The sequence below is a fragment of the Eubalaena glacialis genome, chromosome 17 (assembly GCF_028564815.1).
Source record: "Eubalaena glacialis isolate mEubGla1 chromosome 17, mEubGla1.1.hap2.+ XY, whole genome shotgun sequence".
NCBI classification, from domain to species: domain Eukaryota; kingdom Metazoa; phylum Chordata; class Mammalia; order Artiodactyla; family Balaenidae; genus Eubalaena; species Eubalaena glacialis.
Genome location: NC_083732.1, coordinates 51909175 through 51931111, shown reverse-complemented (window position 1 = coordinate 51931111; position 21937 = coordinate 51909175). Strand labels below are relative to the sequence as shown.

Sequence of the window (21937 nt, the reverse complement as noted above, 5' to 3'; positions counted from 1 at the left end):
TTTGCCTCTATCTATAAAATTGATACGGTTACAGCTCCCAAGGGCCTCTTTCAGAAGCCATGGTTGTACTTGGTTTTGGTATGCTCAAAAACGGTTGGAAGAATAACTCCCTGCAATGAGTGGTTACTTTCAGAATAGTCACCTTCCAACCACTGGACATGTAAAAGGCAAAGCTTCAGGTTTGCTGAGTTTCTTATGTTTTTCTGTATTTTATGATCCTAAGTTTAATGGCTATCTTATTATTATTAGTTTTTTAATGTAGCCACAGAAGCAGATATAGTCCATGAGGGACTTCCCTGGTGGTGCAGTGGTTAAGGAATCCACCTGCAAATGCAGGGGACACAGGTTTGATCCCTGGTCCAGGAAGATCCCACATGCCGCAGAGCAACTAAGCCCGTGCACCACAACTACTGAGCCTGTGCACCTAGAGCCCGTGCTCTGCAACAAGAGAAGCCACTGCAATGAGAAGCCTGCGCACCGCAATGAAGAGTAGCCCCGCGCACAGCAATGAAGACCCAATGCAGCCAAAAATAAATAAATAAATAAAGTTTTTTAAAAAAATGTAGTCCATGAAGCCTCTACAATACCTGAAAATTAAATCATGGAGGAACCTAGATCCATAAAACACAGTAACAATGCAATGTTAATAACAGCAAAATCAACCAAGAAACCAGTTCTAAATTGCTATGGATGCAAGGTCAGTGCCACCGTCTCCTTGTCGATATCTAGGCATTTGACTAACTCCATAAGTGTTTTTTCACCTCATAAGATGTGACAGGAAGGGGAAGAGATTTCCTGGTTTGCAATCCCAAGCCTGGAGCCCACAGGAAGAGAAAGAGGAAAAGATTAAAATGGCTGCTGGCATGTGTCATCATCAGTGTCCATTGGTTCTTATTTTTAGAACCAAATCTCCCATATCTTGCTAGAAGAAAGTGCATTCTTTCTACTTAATGATGCTAATCAGCAGATAATATGTGAAATATCATTTCAATGAATTCCTTTTATGTTCTAGGCTGTTCTGTGTTGTTCCTGATCTCTTTCCTATTTTGTTACTTTCATGTTAAATTCTAATGTGGGCTTCAGATATTTTATATGACATCTGATTAAAATTCAGACCAAGGAAAGAAAGGGTGCTGTCCAGTCAAAAAAATGTAGTCAAATAAATTCAAGGACAATCAACTTAATCCCAACTGTAAGTCTCTGCTCTAAGTCTGGGTTCTGTAACATTGAAAGCCAATCCAGTGGCTATAAATGATTCCTCCCATTTTTTCCTTCACTTTGAGTAAATGTTGATGACTAAAATCGGTGTTAAAAAGGGCCAGGACACTAATTTTTTTATCATGTCCAAAAAGGAAAGTCTATTAAACTCTCTCTTCTACTGCTAATAACTATTGAAGTCCCAACTTATAGCTGAATATTTCATAGTTCCAAGGTATTTCATAAATATTATCTCATTTGGAGCTCAGACTAAACCATTAAACTACAAAGACCAGATATTATTATAAAGGTATACCTTGTTTTATTGCACTTTGCTTTATTGTGCTTTGCAGATATTGAATCTTTTACAGATTGAAGGTTTGTGGCAACTCTGTGTTGAGCAATTGATTGGTGCCATTTTTCCAAAAGCATTTGCTCACTTTGTGTCATCACATTTTGGTAAGTTCCCAATATTTCAAATTTTTTTATTATTATATTTGTTACGGTGATCTGTGATCAGTGATCTTTGATGTTACTATCGTAATTGTTTTAGAGCACCACAAACCATGCCCATATAAGATAATGAACTTAATCCAAAAGTGTTGTATGTGCTCTGACTGCTCCACTGACTGGCCATTCCCCTGTCTCTCTCCCTCTCCTCAGGCCCCCCTATTCCCTGAGATACAACAATGTCGAAATTAGGCCAATTAATAACCCTACAGTGGTCTCTGAGTATTCAAGTGAAAGGAAGTGTTGCACATCTCTCACTTTAAATCAAAAGCTAGAGATGAGTAATATTCCATTGTATATATGTGCCACATCTTCTTTATCCATTCATCCGATGATGGACACCTAGGTTGCTTCCATGTCCTGGCAATTGTAAACTCAGCCATAAAAAGAAATGAAATGGAGGTGTTTGTAATGAGGTGGATGGAGTTAGAGTCTGTCATACAGAGTGAAGTAAGTCAGAAAGAGAAAAACAAATACAGTATGCTAACACATATATATGGAATCTAAGGGAAAAAAAAAAAAAAAGAGGTCATGAAGAACCTAGTGGCAAGATGGGAATAAAGACACAGACCTACTAGAGAATGGACTTGAGGATATGGGGAGGGGGAGGGGTGAGATGTGACAGGGTGAGAGAGTGTCATGGACATATATACACTACCAAATGTAAAATAGATAACTAGTGGGAAGCAGCCGCATAGCACAGGGAGATCAGCTCGGTGCTTTGTGACCACCTAGAGGGGTGGGATAGGGAGGGTGGGAGGGAGGGAGATGCAAGAGGGAAGAGATATGGCAACATATGTATATGTGTAACTGATTCACTTTGTTGTAAAGCAGAAGCTAGCACACCATTGTATAGCAATTATACTTCAATAAAGATGTTTAAAAAAAAAAAAAAAAACACGAATAAAAAAAAAAAAAAAAAAAAAAAAAAAAAGCTAGAGATGATTAAACTTAGCGAGGAAGGCACATTAAAAGCCCAGACAGGCTGAAAGCTAGGCCTCTTGCACCAGTTAGCCAAGTTGTAAGTGCAAAGGAAAAGTTCTTGAAGGAAACTGAAAGTGCTACTTCAGTGAACACATAAATGATAAGAAAGTGAAACAGCCTTATTGCTGATATGGAGAAAGTTTTAGTGGTCTGGATAGATGATCAAACCAGCCACAACACTTCCTTAAGCCAAAGCCAAATCCAGAGCAAGGCCCTAATTCTCTTCAGTTATATATAAAGGCTGAAAGAGGTGAGGAAACTGCAGAAGAAAAGTCTGAAGCTAGCAGAGGTTGGTTCATGAGGTTTAAGAGACCATCTCTGTAACATAACAAGGTGAAGCAACAAGTGCTAATGTAGAAGCTGTAGTAAGTCATCCAGAAGATCTAGCTAAAATAAGTAATGAAGGTAGCTACACTAAACAACAGATTTTCAATGCAGACGAAACAGCCTTATATTGGAAGAAAATGCCGTCTAGGACTTTCATAGCTAAAGAGGAGAAGTCAATGCCTGACTTCAAAGCTTCAAAGGACAGGCTGATTCTCTTATTAGGGGCCAATGCAGCTGGTGACTTGAAGTTGAAGCCAATGCTCATTTACCACTCCGAAAATCCTAAGGCCCTTGAGAATTATGCTAAATCTACTCTGCCTGTGCTCTATAAATGGAACAAAGCCTGGATGACAGCACATCTGTTTACAACATGGTTTACTGAATATTTTAAGCCCACTGTTGAGACCTATTGCTTAGAAAAAAAGATTCCTTTCAAAACATTACTGCTCACTGACAATGCACCTGGTTACCCAGGAGTTCTGCTGGAGATGTACAATGAGATCAATGTTGTTTTCATGCCTGCTAACACAACATCCATTCTGTAGACCATGGATCAAGGAATAATTTCAACTTTCAAGTTTTATTATTTAAGAAACACATTTTGTAAGGCTATAACTGCCATAGATAGTGATTCCTCTGATGGATCTGGGCAAAGTAAATTAAAACCTTCTGGAAAGGATACACCATTCTAGATGCCATTAAGAACATTTGTGATTCATGGGAAGAGGCCAAAATATCAACATTAACAGGAGTTGGGAAGAAGTTGATTCCAATCCTCATGGATGACTCTGAGGGGTTCAAGACTTCAGTGGAGGAATTGCAGATGTGGTGGAAATAGCAAGAGAACTAGAATTAGAAGTGGAGCCTGAAGATGTGACTAAATTGCTGCAATCTCATGATAAAGCTTTAACGGATGGGGAGTTTCTTCTTATGGATGAGCAAAAAAGTGGTTACTTGATATGGAATCTACTCCTGGTGAAGACGCCATGAAGACTGTTGAAATGACAACACGGGGCTTAGAATATTACACAAACTTAGTTGATAAGGCAGCAGCAGGGTTTGAGATGATTGACTCCTATTTTGAAAGAAGATCTACCATGGGTAAAATGCTATCAAGCAGCATTGCATGCTACAGAGAAATTGTGAAAGGAAGAGCCAATCAACGTGGCAAACTTCATCGTTACCTTATGTAAAGATACTGCCACAGCCACCCAAATCTTCAGCAATCGCTATCCTGATCAACACAGGGGCAAGACCCTACACCAGCAAAAAGATTAGAACTTGCTAAAGGCTCAGATGATGGTTAGCATTTTTAGCAATAAAGTATTTTTCAAGTAAGGCATGTACACTGTGTTTTAGATATAATGCTATTGCATACTTAACAGACTACACTATAGTGTGAACATAACTTTTATATGCACTGGGAAACCAAAAAATTCTTGTGATTTGTTTTACAGCAATATTTGCTTTATTGTGGTGGTTCTAGAACTGAACTCACAATATCTCTGAGGTATGCCTGTACCTATTTTAGAGATAAGCACTAAGAAATTTAGTTATTTGCATGAAAGAGCCTTGGCATTAGAGCCACGACTAAAAGTCGAAATTTCTGATTTCCACTCCCAAACCCTTCCCCATACATAAATCTCCCCCACTGGCTGGGTCACTTCTTATTTAACTTTCTCACCACAACTCTCCCTGGGTGATGTACTAGAGTGCCTCCCATTTAAAAGACCTACTTACTCGCTGAGTCCTGTCAAAGCAATAATTTCATTTCACATTACTACTGGCCAGCAAGAAACGTTCCTAGCAGCTAAATTTTCAGATAAATGTTCAAGTTGTGATCATTATGACATTAAAGTCACAGGTTAATTCTAAGCCTTTCCAGGGACATTAGCAAAACTGTTAATTCTAAAGAGACATGTAATTCAATCCTTCTCTTAAAGTCACAAGAACTAAATGAAATCAAGATATGATTTATGAGGTGTTAGAAGCCAGTTTATGATTTTCTAACTGTTGGTTTACTTAAACGTCTTCGGCACATTTTCTGCAGACCTATTCATGAAAGAGTAAAGAAGCCAATTATTACAACTGAAAATTTTCAAACTACACAATATCTATAATGGCACTGAAATGACGTGAAATTTTTTTTTTTTTGGCCGATTACAACCCCTATTTTAAATTCAGCTTAAACATATTAACAATGATGAAAAAAGCAACAACAACCATAACATTAACAATTCATTGAGCTCTATGCTGCACACTTAGCTAAGAGCTTCATATACATCGTTTAATCCTCGCAGCAACCCCAGGAGGTTGCTACCAGTATATCCCCATATTAAAGATAAGGAACTGAGGCTTAGAGAGGTTAAATAACTTGTCCAAGGTCACACAGCTGTATGTAGCAGAGCAGGGATAAGAACTCACAACTAACTCTAAATCTTGACCTCTAAATGAACTCTATTCCATGGTTGCCTCTTAATTGAACCTGAAGCCGTATCTGTAACATTTATAAAACTATAAAATGAAGAAAGTGTCCCATACTAGAGGTATCATGGCATGGATGTTTCTGACGTACACAGAAGTTGTGTCATAACCTGCTTTTTTAGGAAGATAAGTTCTAATCAACCGTAATTTCTGTATTTTAGTTTAGTTGATGTTTGAAAAATTACAATAAGATAAAAAGGTTGCAAGAGGGCAGAAGCAATTGTTTTCAAATTAGTTTGTTAGTCCCTAACACCCATTAATGAGTAATAAGATGACTGTGTACTGAGGGAGCAGGGGGTGGGGGTAGTGAAATCGCTCAGAATGGTTCAACTCCTTCACAATTGACCAGATGGCACAGTCATTTCTTCAAAAACAAACAAAAAGCCCCAAACAAACAAGAAGAAAAATGACTTTTTGAGGCTGCCTTGGGCTGCATAGTCAAGATATGAGGCAATTTCATATCTGGACTCCATTACCTTAAACAAAACAAATACCAATTTTTAAATATTTATAAACACAACTAATACGATTATGTTAAAACAACTACATACATCTTTATTTAAATGAGAATTGCCAATAATACAGCTGCTACATGTAAAGGTGCTGGCAGAAGATATCATTTCTGTTAGAGGTTGCTCCAAGTTAGAAGGGCATGGAAAAAGGCCATTATTTTAATATTTTAAAAAGAAACCTGTTAACTCACAGATATACTATCTACTTGGACTAGATGGAAAATCATTTATAGGTTATTAGTATTAATAGTCATAAAAGAAATTGAAGTTGATAATTTATACTTCAAATAATTTGCCATTTTTTTAATTATGGAGAGTAACATGAAACACTTTCAAGTATAGCTGGTATAATTTAAGATCACTAAATTATGCAGATTGGGGACTATACTTTATTAATGACACTTTCAAAATCATAAGCAATTCTCATCATTCTTATTTCACTTCAGGTTTCTAAAATAGATGTAGATATAGGTATACATAAAGATTCCATTTTATTCTGGGTAGCATCCCATGTAGAATTAGGTTTTTTAATATATATGTGTATAAATGGTCTTATATGATACACACATATGTATATATATAGTCACATGTGCTGAGAAGGCAGATTGACATGAGGAACAATGAGTTTCACAGCATTTCCTCTTCTAACTTGATTTTATAATATATGAAAGAATATCCCTAAGGAACACATTGAGAGAACACTATTACCACCCTTTGAGTATTTGGGTATGTTCTTTGCTTAATGGTGACATGGGCAGAATCAAGTTAATGCTGACAACTCCCTGGGAGCAGTAATTATTCATTACAATATATTTAACTGATCTGTGCTTATAGATGTAAAGATATTAAAGTATCACTTTTGGAGGAAATCCTGTATTAAGTTTCTCAGAAAACCATGCCTCCACTAATGGACCAGAAAATATTTTTATTATCTTAAAATTGCAGGATTTCTGGTGCCAGCCAAAATTGGAATAAGCTCAGTACAGCCCATCTCCCATGCTGCTTAAATTAAAAACTCAAGAAAAAAGACAAAACACAAATACCTGACGACTCTCAAAAGTAAACAAGAGCAATGCAGACTGTGGAGGGGAGTTAAACTTGCAGATATGACCCCATAGTGGTGAATTTTCCATTTTGTTTTGCTTTGGTTTTCCTCTTTTTCCTTATAACTTTGACTTGAGAGTGAGTCCTAAATTGTGGTGCACAGTGATGGCAGGAACAGCCGAAAGTCCAACAGAAACCCTGTCTGGAAGATAAGACCCCTGTGGTTTTCAATACTGTCGGGGAAACCAGCTGCTTTTTATTTTTCTTTTTTCTCTCCTACTTTTGCCCCAAGGGTGGGCTCTGTGTGTGTGTGTGTGTGTGTGTGTGTGTGTGAAGCTGTACAATGCAGTGGCTGTGCTGTGGTGGCAGTGACACAAGCATTTAAGATATTATGTAAGTATTACAACTGTGTTTCATGAGGTAAAGGTAAACCTGCTTGAAATAAATGGAAATATAGAAGTTCTCAGAAGAGAAATAGAAACTACAAAAAAATAACCAAATGGAAATATTAAAACAGAAAAATCCAATAGAAATTATCCAATATGAAGAACAGAGAGGAAAAAAGAAAGAACAGTGAATGGGGTCTCGGGGATCTGAAGAGCAATGTAAAAAAGCTTAACTTTGGAGTCCCAAAAGGAGAGTAGGAAGATTGGTAGAGAAAAATATCTAAAGAAAGAATAGCCAAAAAGTTCCTAAATTTAGTTAAAAAAATATTTACAGAGTCAAGAAACTCGGAGAACCTCCAACAGGATAAATTTAAAGAAATCAAGCCCAGACACATCATATAATAAATCTCAGGAAACCAAAGATAAAGAAAAAAATCTTGAAAGCAACTAGAGGAAAACAACACATTACATATATGGAAACAATGATTGGAATTACCATGAATTTCTCATCGGAAACCACAGAGGATAGAAGAGAGTGGAACAATATCACTGAAGTGCTGAAAGAAATGTCAACCTAGAATTCTATATCCAGCAAAAATATCCTTCAGGAATGAGAGACAGAGAAAATAATACTCCCAGATAATGGAAAACTAAGAGAATTTGTTGCTACAGGCCTGCTCTAAAAGAAATGGTAAACAAGTTCTTAATGCTGAAGGAAAATATACCAGAGGAAAACCCGGAACTTTAGGAATGAAGGAGGAGCTCTGGACATGGTAAATTCCTGGGAGAAATATAAAACATACTAGTTTTTTCCTCTTTAGTTCTTTAAAATATGTAAGATTATTGAAACAAAGGTCAAAATCTTATCTGGTAGGATTTTCAGTATGTGTAGATGTAATATATATGATAATTATAACATAAATGGGGAAGGGTAAAGAGACCTTTATGATTGTAAGGCTTTTACATTTTCTTGGAGTGTTAAAATATTACCACTAACTAGACTGACTGTGAAAGATTAAGCATATATATTGGAAACCTCAGAGCAACCACTAAAATACATTACAAAGACACACAGCCAAAAAGCAAATAGATAAATTAAACAGAATACTAAAAATTATTCTGAATTGTAGCTAGGGAAAAATCTACTACTACTAAAAAAATAAAAAATAAAAAATAAAATGAAGAGTAGTCCTATTTCATTCCTCAAAATCCTAGCAGTTTTCCTTAAATCATCCCGTACAAATGATACTAAGCTTTTCTAAATTTTCTCCGGAAGTAGAAGTTACAGTTCTTATTTAACTCTTACTTAACTTCAAGCATTTCACAAGCTCTCCATGTCATGAAGATCCATATCCTGTTAAACTTTCATCATTAGCTATAATAAGTATAATAACTAAATGATGAGAGATGTCTGAAGGCCGAAACTGGGTCTTACTACTGGTTCCTCAGCATCTTGAATATGTCTGATAAATAGCCAGTGTTCAAATAGAAAAAATGAATGACTACTCCCAAAGATTGCCTGAGTGTAGAAATGAAGGCACAATAGGGATCAGAAGTTCATACTAAAATAATGTCAAGTTGATTGTCTAAAAGAGGAGGGTGTGATCTTAAAAACCATGCTGATTAATTTAAAATAGTTACCTTGAGCTATAACACTATATTCCAACAATGTTCAAAGGATTTTTAGTATTTGCTTTCAGGGTCTTCACTGCAATCTCTTGAATATGTCAAATAAAAATCACATCTTCATAATTTAATGTTAAAAGTACTTCCATCTTTTTAGAATTACCCCGAGCCATGCTTAAACAATGAATAAAGTCAGTGATCAAATGGCTCTTACCATTTCTATGATACTAATGAATTAGAAAATCAAAACCTCTGAGAAGACCAGGGCCTTAGAGGTCTCCTGTGTATGAATTCTTTTGTAACATTCTTATTGGTTCCCTCATTAATTAATGAGTTAAGTAAAATCTTTGACATGTTCATTTTGTATTTATATAAGAATTATGATTTTTTGGAAAATTATCTTCTGAACATGATAAGTGTTTTGAAGGAGTGACACAAAATTCTTTGTTTACTTTTTGTTCCATATGATTTCCATACAAAGTAACATTAGCACATATAATAATAGTTTATGACTTTCACATAAAACAGTAAACAATTACAAGCTGTTGTGCTAAAAGTTTTTTTACAATCAAATGTTTCTGTCCTCTTAAAAAAGAAAATCCATTATCTCCATAACAACCTCTGGCGCATCTGAAATGCTGAAATTGGGCGATCACTGAACTGCACATATATGCTAAAACTGCTACTGGTTGGCTGCCACTTGAGTTACCTTACAAAAAAGGATTAATTTTAGAATCAAGAGAGAAAGTATGAACACTACAGAAAGACATAACATGTTTCTTCTTTCATTTTTAACTTGTGATGCCTTTAACCTTTCCTTGACCTTTCTTAGAAAGTTAGCTGCCTGGTGATACCCCTTTTTGTCCCTCCAATTAAGACATTGCCAATAGTCCTTCACTTCAGAATCCAGAAATGCAACTGGCCACTTCCACCTTACTCCTTCTCTTCCCCATGAATGTTAGTGTTACGGTTATTCATATTTTTCTCTTTTTTCTTACCCACACGGTTACTATTTCAAAGCTTCAAAAGAATCCTGGACATGGAACACTGCTTTCTTCAGGATTAAAAGCGCTACATGAAGCGTTTCTGGACGACTAAACTGGTAATGGAACTTGGATAGTTCATTCAAGTGGACCAATTTAAAATAGAAATTCCTCAAATCAGTTTTTGAAAAATAACTTCATGAATATTTAATAAAATTTATGTATTTAAGCATTGAATAAACTAATTAGTGTTCCACTAGAATATCAAAAGAAAACTTGCATCTTTAAAACAAGTCAAAATAAATTGTAATCTGATAGGGTAGTGGCTTACAGATGTCAACTTCCTGAGGCCAAAGCTAGTTTAAATATTTTTAGAAAGGTAAGTATGGGGAGACGAATTCCAAATTACAGAATGATAAAACTTTAGACCTGGAATGAGCCTTGTTGGTATCTTTTATAATCATCACATTTTACGCATAAGGAAACAGAAACCCAAAGAAGTGAACGGCCGGGCTAAGATCACTCTGCTAATTAATAGGAACAATTAAATCCCAGGCTTTCTGCTTCCTAATTTAGTAATCTTTCTACTATATATTGATATTAATAACTAAAGCAGTAGCAGCAAACATTTATGAGGGCCTACTACTTGCTAGACCCAATGCTAAGTACTTTCATTAATTATCTCTTTTCGATTTCATAATCTCCCTATGACATAGATAGGTACACGTCTCCTAAGTGACAAGAGTTAGAATTTCAACTCAGTTTTGTCATTTACCAAGAGAGGCTGTACTGTGTAGTCACATCATGGACACATATATACAAACTCACCAGTTAAAACAAAGAAAGGGAACTGTTTGCATGGTCTGGAGAGGGACAATGGAGGTTGACTGACAACTGCGATTCACATCTTTCTCTCCATTTCATGGATCCATACAGGTTGAGAGACTCAGAAGTCCAAAAAATCTTGGTTTTGTATTTTAGCTCTGTTTATTGCTAAGTCTGTAATCTTGGACAAGTTCCTTCTCCAAACTTTAGTTTCTTTTTATGTAAGATGGGAACATATTTCCCACAGAGTTGTTATGAGGATTAAGTGAGATAATGCATTTAAAGCAGTTAGTACAATGCCTGGCACAGACTGAATACTCAATAATTGCTAGTTGTACTTTTTTTTTTAGCCATTGTTATTTTAACTACTTGTTTTCTGACAAATTTCTCCAAATCACTAAATTCATTTTTAAGAAACATGCTAACTTATATTGATGACTCTATCAGCATAGTGTAAATGTCCAAGAAGATGCTTTTTGTGTAAGGAAAGGCATCCACAAGAATATTATGCAAAGGATGCTCCTTAGGAGGTATGTAAGACTTTTTCCTCCCACAGGTAAGTCCCCTATACTCACTCTGGCCCATAACCTTCATCCTAAGCTTCATCTACTGAAATTGGGTGCCACATTGGTCTACGCACAAGGATGTTTTCTTAAACAAAAAATACTTTATTTTTTCAACCTAGGAACCAGTTATAATTCAAATGTACACCTTTGCTATGAGCCCTGATAACTTTGCTGAACTTAGTATCTTTTAGTAGAAGCTGCTAAAGCCACCCACCCATAAAGCAACTGCAGCTGAAAGCACTTAAGGAGGGGCTTGAAATTAACTTTTATTCTCCCAATCCTACACCTACCTTTTGCCAATGCTAAGCGGACACCCAAACAGGTATCAGGTCTACAGGCATGAGTCCTTGAATCATATAACATCAACTACTTCAGCACTTCTCCCATCTCCAGTGACCTGAAGTACCCATTATATTATAGGCACTCAGTAAATGAGAACATGTTTGAAGAAGGGAGGCAGTGGTGGCTGGTAAATGTTTAACATCTGGCTCTCAGAGTAGGACAGCTGACTGACAGCATTTGCCAATATCTGTGGTGTAAATATTCTCACTATGGTGATTTAAACTGCCAGTGGTTTAACAACCGTCTTTCAAAGTTCCTAAAAATTTAACAATCAGCTCTTCTGAGCCAGTATGAGCCAGCACCAGCACATCAATAGAGAGAGGGCCAGCAGGCAGCCTAGGCGGTAACCCTACGATATTCCTCCTTAGCAACTGGCCAGTTACCACTTTCTAAAGTAGAGGACTTGAACTATACCTCAGCAAGAGCCAAGGGCTCCTTTGAACCTACTTCCTTGGGCTGAATCCTGACCCTCACACCTGCTATCTACTCTCCAGGAGCCTGCTGTGTAAAATGATTCTCCTTAATGCCAAGAATGAACCAGCCTGACTTCCAGATTGGACAAATTCTCCAGATACCTCACTGCTGGCGTCCATCTGCTACATGGGAACCACCTGAGAACAATAAAATGCCTGAATTATACCCAAGCTTGCTAGGGCCCTCTTCCAATACTGGATCTTAAGACGATCCAGCTATCCTCTCTGGTAGTCTTTCCCGCCAAATCTCTAGTTCTACATTAACTCAGGGAAAAGGTCTCTGTATCTTCTTTGGCCCTGTTTTCATTAGCTCTTGTTACTTAACAGCCCATACGTCTTAAATCTGAACCCCTGATCACTTTCCTAGTCTCAACAGGCAACAAGCTTCAGAAGTTCAATATAATTATTATAATATATGACACTCTCTGGTTATAAGGAAGGTTTGGATGGGGCAAGAAGAGCCAGCTGGCCAACACCACTAATAAATGTGCTTGTTGTAGATGTATAAAATCTTTTTTTTTTTAAAAGGAAGTAGCATTTAAAAAAATTTTATTTATTTATTTATGGCTGCGTTGGGTCTTTGTTGCTGTGCGCGGGCTTTCATTGCGGCAGCTTCTCTTGCCACAGACCACAGGCCCTAGGCGCGTGGGCTTCAGTAGTTGTGGCTCACGGGCTCTAGAGCACAGGCTCAGTAGTTGTGGCGCACAGGCTTAGTTGCTCCGCGGCATGTGGGATCTTCCCGGACCAGGGCTTGAACCCGTGTCCCCTGCATTGGCAGGCGGATTCTTAACCACTGCGCCACCAGGGAAGCCCAGATGTATAAAATCTTTAGGTCATCTTACTTTACTAATAAACCTTCTCAAATACACTTAATATTATGCTGTTACAGCAAGATGATTAGGGCAAAAGAATACCAAAACAATAAACTTCATTTTCTAAGGTTTTTCTTTTTTTACCTGAACAGCTGCATTGACATGGAAAGCATACCTATGGGCTATTAATATGAAAAAAACACTTTGCTTCCTAATCACTGGAAATTGTTAAGCATTTCAATAGCCCAGAAAGAGCCCCTGTTTTATTCAGTTCCTGAAAAAAAATTCAGAGGCACAGTAAGAACACCAAGGCTAAAAACCCTGTTACATTTCAAACATTTACTTAAACATGATTCAGCTGTGGGACGTGAACTTTACATATTTACATATTCTGTAGGGAAAAGAAGTCTTGTCTGGTCTGCCAGCTGTTTTCTGCTTGATCAATATTCAAAGTTTGGGACTAAAACTTAGTAAGTAGTAGTAGTGATTAGCACCCCAGTAAATCTGAAGGCTCTTACCTGTACATTTGTAATCAGAGGCCACCCCTTTAAGCACAGCATCGAAAATGGATATTTCCACTCGCTGCTTTCTGTGGTGACAACTCAGAAGCAAAGAAGGCTGGGACACAATAAAGTACAAAAAAGGTTCTAGCTGCAGGTCACCAGTTCCTCTTCGTCCAGGTTGCCGAACGATAGTTATGCCAAGCGCTTGTCTAGCAGATGACCTTGTGGATGCATGCAGACTTTCCAGAGAGATGACCCCTATTTTTTTCCCTGAAGGAAAAGATATGTTGCTGCTTAAGAGATCTTCTGCTGTAACCATGGAAATACATGCCTGGCTGGGCTTAGCGATGTCTGAATCAACTTCTGGGAGATTTAATGAACTCTTGCCTGTTTTTTCATTATCCTTTTGTTCTTGCGATTTTGATTTGGGCAAGGCCATACAAGAATAGGTCATTAGCGAGATTCTACTTGCAGTAATAAATATGTCAAAAGGAATAAAATTTAGATTTTTTACAATTGATGACTGGCGTGAGGGACGGGCAATGCGATGCTGACTGGTACCACTGTGCTGCTCTATTTGTACGATTCTGATTTTAACACTGTCACTGCCAATTCCACTATCCTGAGCACCACTGTACCGAGATGAGGTATCAGCCATGGTTCCATCATATGTATCCATTTTTTTCTGTTCTTGCTTAGAGATCTGTAAGGAAAAATAATAAAATATTTTAAACTAGTTATATTCCAAGTGTTACTACATAAATGTTATAGAAACATGTTAAAAATGGGTCTAGTATAACTGAGAGTAATCATAAAAACAAACTAGGCGCTCTTTCAAAAAATGATTCATATTAAAATGCCAAGACAATACTTAGGATAAACATCAAATGTGCATTTCTATCATTAAAATATATTTTTCAGAGGAACTCCCTGGCGGTCCAGTGGTTAGGGCTCTGCGCTTTCACTGCACAGGGCGTGGATTCAATCCCTGGTCGGGGAACTAAGATCCCCACAAGCTAAAAGAAAAAAATAAATAAATAAATAAAATGTACCTTTTGGTGTCAGACTTTACTTTCTTTGCCTTTTAAAGAGTTACATTAGTTAGTATTCTTTACCGTGATCTTCCAAGTAGTATAATAAACTGTTTCCAAATCATGATTACTATTGGTTGAAATTATATTTTAGGCAGGAGTAGTTTATATTGTTTACCCTGTCGTTATAAAACTGATTTATAGGATTTTGGATAGTAAAAGAGGGAAAAGTCAGTAGTCCTAAATTATGAAGGACAAAGAAAACTAAATGTGTGCCATTCAAAATGATGTTTATTTTCCTTTACTACAACAGGACTTGAAACAAGGGTAAGTGTAAGCGATCAAGCAAAATGTAAGTAATTAAAACCCCTGAAGGTGGATTTTCCCTTTGTGCACTGAATGTATCCATGATTTCTCAAAATTTTCCACCAATTGCCTACATAGAGAACAAAGAACAACTTGGTGGTAGCAGCAGTTATGACTACTTTGGCAGCACAACAGCAAGACCTCCAGTTTGATTCTTTGGTTCCCTTTTTTTAGTCTCCCAACCATTAGTTTGTGATACGCTATTTGAGACCTAGATATTTCACTTGCTTTTTCACTGAAGTCATTCAGATTCATTAAAGAAATCATGGAACATCTGAGAGAAAAACAAAATCCTCCCAACCCCCATTTTATTACCAAACATAGCCAATGGCAATCTTTCAGTGTATTTCCTTTCGTCTTTTTTCCTACCTGTGCATAGGTTCCCCCCACCCCCACCCCTTTATGGTTATAATAATACTGTAGAGACAAATTTGCAACCCTTTTTTTTTTTTTTTTTCTCTGCGTTGGGTCTTCGTTGCTGCATGCGGGCTTTCTCTAGTTGGGGCGAGCAGGGCTATTCTTCGTTGTGGTGCATGGATTTCTCATTGCGGTGGCTTCTCTTGTTGCAGAGCACGGGCTCCAAGCACGCGGGCTTCAGTAGTTGTGGCGCGTGGGCTCAGCAGTTGTGGCTCACGGGCTCTAGAGCGCAGGCTCAGTAGTTGTGGCACATGGGCTTAGCTGCTCCGCAGCATGTGGGATCTTCCTGGACCAGGGATCAAACCTGTGTCCCCTGCATTGGCAGGTGGATTCTTAAACACTGGGCCACAAGGGAAGTCCTTGCAACCCAATTTTTTTACATGCTAATATACTCTTCATAAATGCCATTTTAAAAAGCTGCATAATATTTCATTTAGCGTTAGGAATAATTTGTTCAACTATTCCCATATAATTGGAGTTTCAGGTATTCAACTTTTGCCAACAAACATCTATGACAAACATCTAATAAGATTTTCTTAAGAGGATCCTAGAAGTGGAATTACTAGGTAAATGGTATGAAAAAGTTTAAGGTTGTCAAATATTGCCAGCACCTTTCCAAAAAGGGTGCACTAAACTATATTACGATCAGCAGTGGGAAAATATTCCCAAAGTACTGGGTATTGCTTCTCATTTTTTAGGCTATTCCTTAATTTGGTAAATATAGTATCATTTTTCCACCTGCTACAAATTATTATAAGTTGCTTGTGAAAATGTTAAAGGACAGTTAAATAATTCAAGACAATGATGTTATAGTCATTAACATTTTTCAAATAATATTTTTTGTTAATTTATTTTAAAGTTGTTGAGGAAGGCACATTGTTGTTAGAAAAATCCAGCCTCAGGTATTTGAAACAAAAACAGCTAATCCCCGTTCTCTGAAGACACCACATTCTTTTAAACCATTCTAGGTATACCATGCTGTTTCCCTTCCTGGAGCCCCCTTCTGAGCTCGCTGTAGCTGGCAAACATTTAGCTATCCATGAAGACTCAGAACAATGACACCTGTCTGAGAGTTTTGCTTTCAACTCTTTTCCTGCTTGGTGATCCTAATAGTTAACTCATACTTCTATTTTAGGATTTATTATTTTCTACTAAAATGTTCTGTGGCGGCAGTATCAGATAGTATTAAAACAATCTAAAGACTTTGGAGTCAGAGACAAGTAGGGTCAAGTGTGACACCTGCTAAGTGTACGTTATTGGACAAATTACAATCCACTCTAAGGCTACATAATCTCATCTGTAAAATGGCGATAATAAATCCGACCTCAAGGGGTTAGTACGAGGATTCAATGAGCTAATGTACCTAAAGAGGTCAGCACACTGCCTGGCATATAGTAAATGCCTGATAATGGGCAGCTGTTGTGTGTCTGTCTCTTTTACCAGGTGAAGGACTGCTGGAGGGATTGGGCCATATCATTTTGCTTCTGTCTGTCACCAAGGAATAGTGCAGTGCCTAGCACACTGAAGAGAGGATCCATAAATGTTTGATGAGATGTTAGTTTCTGATACAATATTAAATGAAAAAATTGCTCTGCAGACTAGAAATACATAATTGTTAATATGTAAATATATGTGTATACTGTACTCTTTAAGGTCTGTCTAGACATATTCATGAGCTCTTTCCTTATCTGCATCCTCCACGTTTTGCGCTGATCACACTTGAAGAAATCCTCTGTCTCTGCTAGATGCTCATCCTCACACTGGGGACATTAATACTCAACCCACAAAATTGTTGCATCATTAAATGTGTTAATGTATTGACCACACGTAGTAGGCACTCAATAAAGGGTAAGTTAAAAAAAGAAGTCATCTTCTTCGTGAAGACTTTCTCAACCTTTCCACATGGTGCTAGTCTTTTCAGCTTTTATGCTTTTATAACAAACTAATGTTGTTATAGCACTTTTCAAACACTGGTCTGTCTCAAAGATTGTGAGCAATTGAAGATAAAAAATAAGATAACACTGAGTATGTTTATTATTTGCTAAACATTGTTAGCACATTACATACATTTTCTTTACTAAGTGTTACAACCCTTTAAAGGGGGTACTGTTATCCCCATTTTACAGCTGAGGAAACTGAGGCTTAAAGAGATTAATCCCAAGGTCAGGCTATGGGTAGGAGAGAATGCCATCAGTACTCATAGCACACACCACATTGCCTGTCACATAGTAAAGCTCAATAACTGTGTGCTGGCCAAACAAATGAACGTATTTAATTTTAAAATTCAGTAAAATAAAAATAAGGCAATTATCAAAAGGACAATTTAATTGGAAAAGTTTTAGTTATCTATTATAAAAATTTCAAATATACCTCCAAATCCACTACCAGCTAGGAATTCTCAAATAATATGTGAAAAGATAATAAAATCAGGTACATAAGTAATCTAGGATTTACTGCCCACATTTTGAAGCATTACAAACCAAATATCTGTGTACAGCATAACTAAAAAAATCCTTTAGGTTGAGTTGCACAGAAACTCAAATCAGGAACTCAACTATCTTTATTCTCTCAATCAGGAAAGGCAACTACAATTAACTATATGAGACTATACCTTCTGTGCACAGAGCACTACATTGTCTTTTTCTGATTTACAGATTTGTATTTAAAAATCTAGCCTCTCTTTCTTTAAAGTGTTCCCCATCAGTGTTAATACGACAAAACAAACCACCTGTAGGTAAAGATAAAGAAATGCCACGTCCAGCACTATTACCTGTTGAGACTGTCACATTAGACTCCAGTGAATGTCAAGGAGCACGATCTTGCGATATAAATAACCAGCAGGGGCAGGATGGCAGCTATCAGCTCGGGTCACATGGGTTACTGAACAGAAGTCAGATGGTAACTAATTCTACTCACTACTGAGCAGAATGGAATTTGAACCAATGACCCAGAGATGAAAGACTCTAACTCTTATGGGGGGGGGGGGGGGGCAGAAAGTACAACTTTCCCAGTATTAGACGACTAAATTCTTAAAAATCGGTTAAAAGTCAAGACTTCCTCCAGTTTTCTAAGTTTCCGCACTATTTGTAGAACTGAAATAAATAATCTGGTGATTTTGAGACATATTTAAAAATCCATTGGCTTGTCACCAGTCCACTGCAGATTTATCTATTATATTGAAGAGTATCTGGCCTATCAAGAAGGTTTTATAACTAATTATGTGTGCTAAGCCCTAAACTTGGGCATCAATTTACTATTCCTTTGTGGAAAAAGAAAAGTTCACAGTGTAATAACTCTGAAAATAACTTTTCCTTTATTATTGTCCAAGGGGACTAATAATTTAAGTCGTCAAAAATAGCAATATCTGCTTGCTGTTAGTGAATGCAGCAGAAACATGTATCTCTGGGCAGTGCTATTACATCAGCTCTCCCACTCTTTACCTAACTCATTTAAAATGAACAATAAAAGTTTTCTTTAATTAGCTACTGGTGTGCATTAACATGATCATGATTAAACCATAAAAACCAACTGTACATTACTCTGGTCCCCTCTTCCATATGTTTTGAATTATTCTGTTTGAAAATGTACTTTGCGTCCCTTTTAAAAGTTCGACCTTCTGCTTTCAGAGAATTAAATGCATATTACTGCAGCGAAGAAGATAATGTTTCAGACCTCCAGGCATATATTAAACACACTGGCAGCACTTGAGACAAAATGCTTTACTTATTAGATACTTCCTATTCTAAACAGTGTCATCAAAGGCTAAAAACAAAATCCATATAAAAGCTGCACAATGCTTCCACACAGAACCTGTGCCAAAATCCCTGTACTTTCCAACTAATGAGGAAAGGATGTGTACTCTTAACATATGCATGTAAGATTTTCCAAGCATTCACTTTAGGAAACTGGGCTATTGATTCCATGTGGGTTATGTTAAATGAAACTGTATTGGTAAAATAACCTTTAAGATATCTGGCATGATAACTATAATTAAACAATATTCAAAAGACTAAAACAAAAGGGAATTTGGTTCCACAATGGCTAATTAAAATAAAATGAAAAAACACAGCATGCCATCTATCAAGATAAATTGTTATTGTTTAAGAACTATTTAAATACTGTTAAAATATACTTTCAGATAAAATCTGAAAAAGCTGGAAAAATATTTGTGGCTTAAAAATGGATAGTTTGGTGAAGAAAAAAATATAGGACTCTGAAATTTTATGCAGAGATAACAGCTTTAAAGCCTTGAGCACAACCAGATGGTACTTAAATCACAGGAATTCTACAGTTTCACTATCAATGGGTTTCAATACGAGAAGGTTTTCAATAGCTAGGAAAACATGTCAAGTTGATAGTTTACTTCTTAGATCATTTCAGCGCATTTCCCCATCCTTTCACAGTTATATGTGGTACAGATAGCCACCACGGAAAGGGTGCTGAAAGCTGGACCAGTAGCTAGGGAAGCTAATGCCTCCTTTTAATGCACTGAGACAGGTAAGTGTACTAGCTCACCCTGGAGTCTGGTAAGAGCCATAGTACCTCAGGAGTAGTGGCTAAAATCACACTTTATGTGACAATACCAAAGAATGCATTAAAATAATTTCAAATGACATTAATTAGATGTTCTGCAGTAGAACTCTGGAGTGGAGAAAGATAAGCTTGATTGATTGAAACTTCTTGTTTGGCCATATCAACATTTTTACGAGCACATTCAAAAGTTAGCCATATTAATAAATATGCTGCAAGTAAATGGATATTAAAAAATTTAAAGAAAAGTATGTGCAAACCAACCTCGAGAATTAACAAAGACTAAAACATATAATTTTTGCTTTGACGGCTGACAAAAATGGCAATTCAGCACCTATTCCAATATTTTAATTCACATTATTTCTTTTAACTTGTATTTTTAAGGAATCTTTATACACCAGACATAAACATATCTACATATTTTCCCACCTTCTCATCAAAATTATGGTTATATAACAGCAGCAGTTATACTTTAACCTTGATCAAAATATCTTTTGCCAGTCATGAGCTCACTTTTCACATCTTACAAATTATGAGAAAGTCAAGTGTGAAACCACAAAATCAAAGTGACAATCACATCTGTATATCACTGTGACATTTATTCTAATTTTGCTGCCCTTGCTAAAATGTAGTTGTATATTCAAAAAAGTAAACATGCTATCTTACAAAATCAAATATAAAAAAAAAAAAAGTTGGTTACAGTGTTTTAATGGTTTCACATACTGGAATTACAAAGGAGAATTTTTAAAAACTTTAAAAAATTATGTGCCTCATTGCCTAAATATTTTCAAATATACTCTTCTAGCTGTATCTTGAAAAAGTTTGGTTTTGGGGATAGGGTAGGGTGGTGCTCCTGGGAAAGGTTGTTGTATGCCTTTAACACAGAGATAGTCTACACTGGAAGCTTTAGATAAATAGCAAATTGTTGTACCAATCAGAGATACTTCATTTCACCTTGCTTAATTTAGCCAAGTGAACAATAAAAGTGTATTTTTAAGTCTCAAATTTTCAGTGATGTCAGCATTACACTTCATGAACTTTTATCATTTTATAGGCAAACTACCACTGCAACTCAGTGATGTGCTAGATAAAATTTATCTAAGCACATTAAATTAAAAAAACGTTATAAAGAATAAATTGACTTTGATATGAAATGCCTCCTTCAGTGTTACCAATCCATGTTATTTTTTTACTTAAAAAACAAACTTGAACAAGTACTGTATGTACTTGGGTACTACAGAGTGCTAGAAAACAAGGGCTTTTTATATTTTATTTCTCTGAGTCAAATGTTATACAAGAGCCCACATGATATAATTGTTCCCAGTTGGATGGCAGAAAGTTTTCACAATACTGCAGTAATTATGCAAAAGAGCAGAACTAATGATACCCATCACTGCTTAACAGATAGAATGGTAAAGAGTACTATAGTTTCAAGTTTTCCCTTTCATGAAGTTACTTTTCCGGCTCTTTGAAGTTACAGTATGAGGCCACTACTGCCTGTTAAGTATCAGTTGAAATATTCACATTTCAAGACCAGTGCTAACTGCAATAAAAGAAGCACGGAGATAGTTCAAGCAAGGTTGTGTTTTACTGTAGTTGTATTCGGTCTATTGTCTTAATTTAAGTTGTAAATTATGAAAAGGGACCAATTCTAGTGCTAAACTGACTATAATACCTAGATCTTTATCAGTGTCTGTTTCAATATGATAAACCAAACAACCAAAAAAAAAAAAAAGTATACACACCAACCTATCTATACAAATTCAAATCCTACTTATTGAGATTTTATCAGCAGAGCTGACCCTGAAGACTTTTGTACCTGTCTGTCCTGTCAAACATATATGATTTCACAGCATAAGCTTATTTTCAGGGGCTTTTAAATTCATGAAAAAAAAAAAAATTAGTTCCAGGCAAGACTTCACATACAAAGTCTTAACTCAGAAACACTTCTGATTCTCTCTCTCTCTTTCTCTATGTCTCTCACATACAAAATTGGAATAGGTTGGCCATTTGTGTTCA

At 36.5% G+C, this 21937-nt stretch overlaps 1 protein-coding gene across 2 annotated transcripts in view; it reads right to left on the bottom strand.

Annotated features, from left to right (window-relative positions):
* Nucleotides 1–21937, bottom strand: part of VPS13B (vacuolar protein sorting 13 homolog B) — an 802016-nt gene that overhangs the window by 229342 nt on the left and 550737 nt on the right. For both annotated transcript variants that reach the window (XM_061172062.1, XM_061172061.1), the window contains exon 34: nucleotides 13590–14277. In XM_061172062.1, the coding sequence (XP_061028045.1) occupies nucleotides 13590–14277 (688 nt within the window). The remainder of the gene's footprint in view (nucleotides 1–13589; nucleotides 14278–21937) is intronic.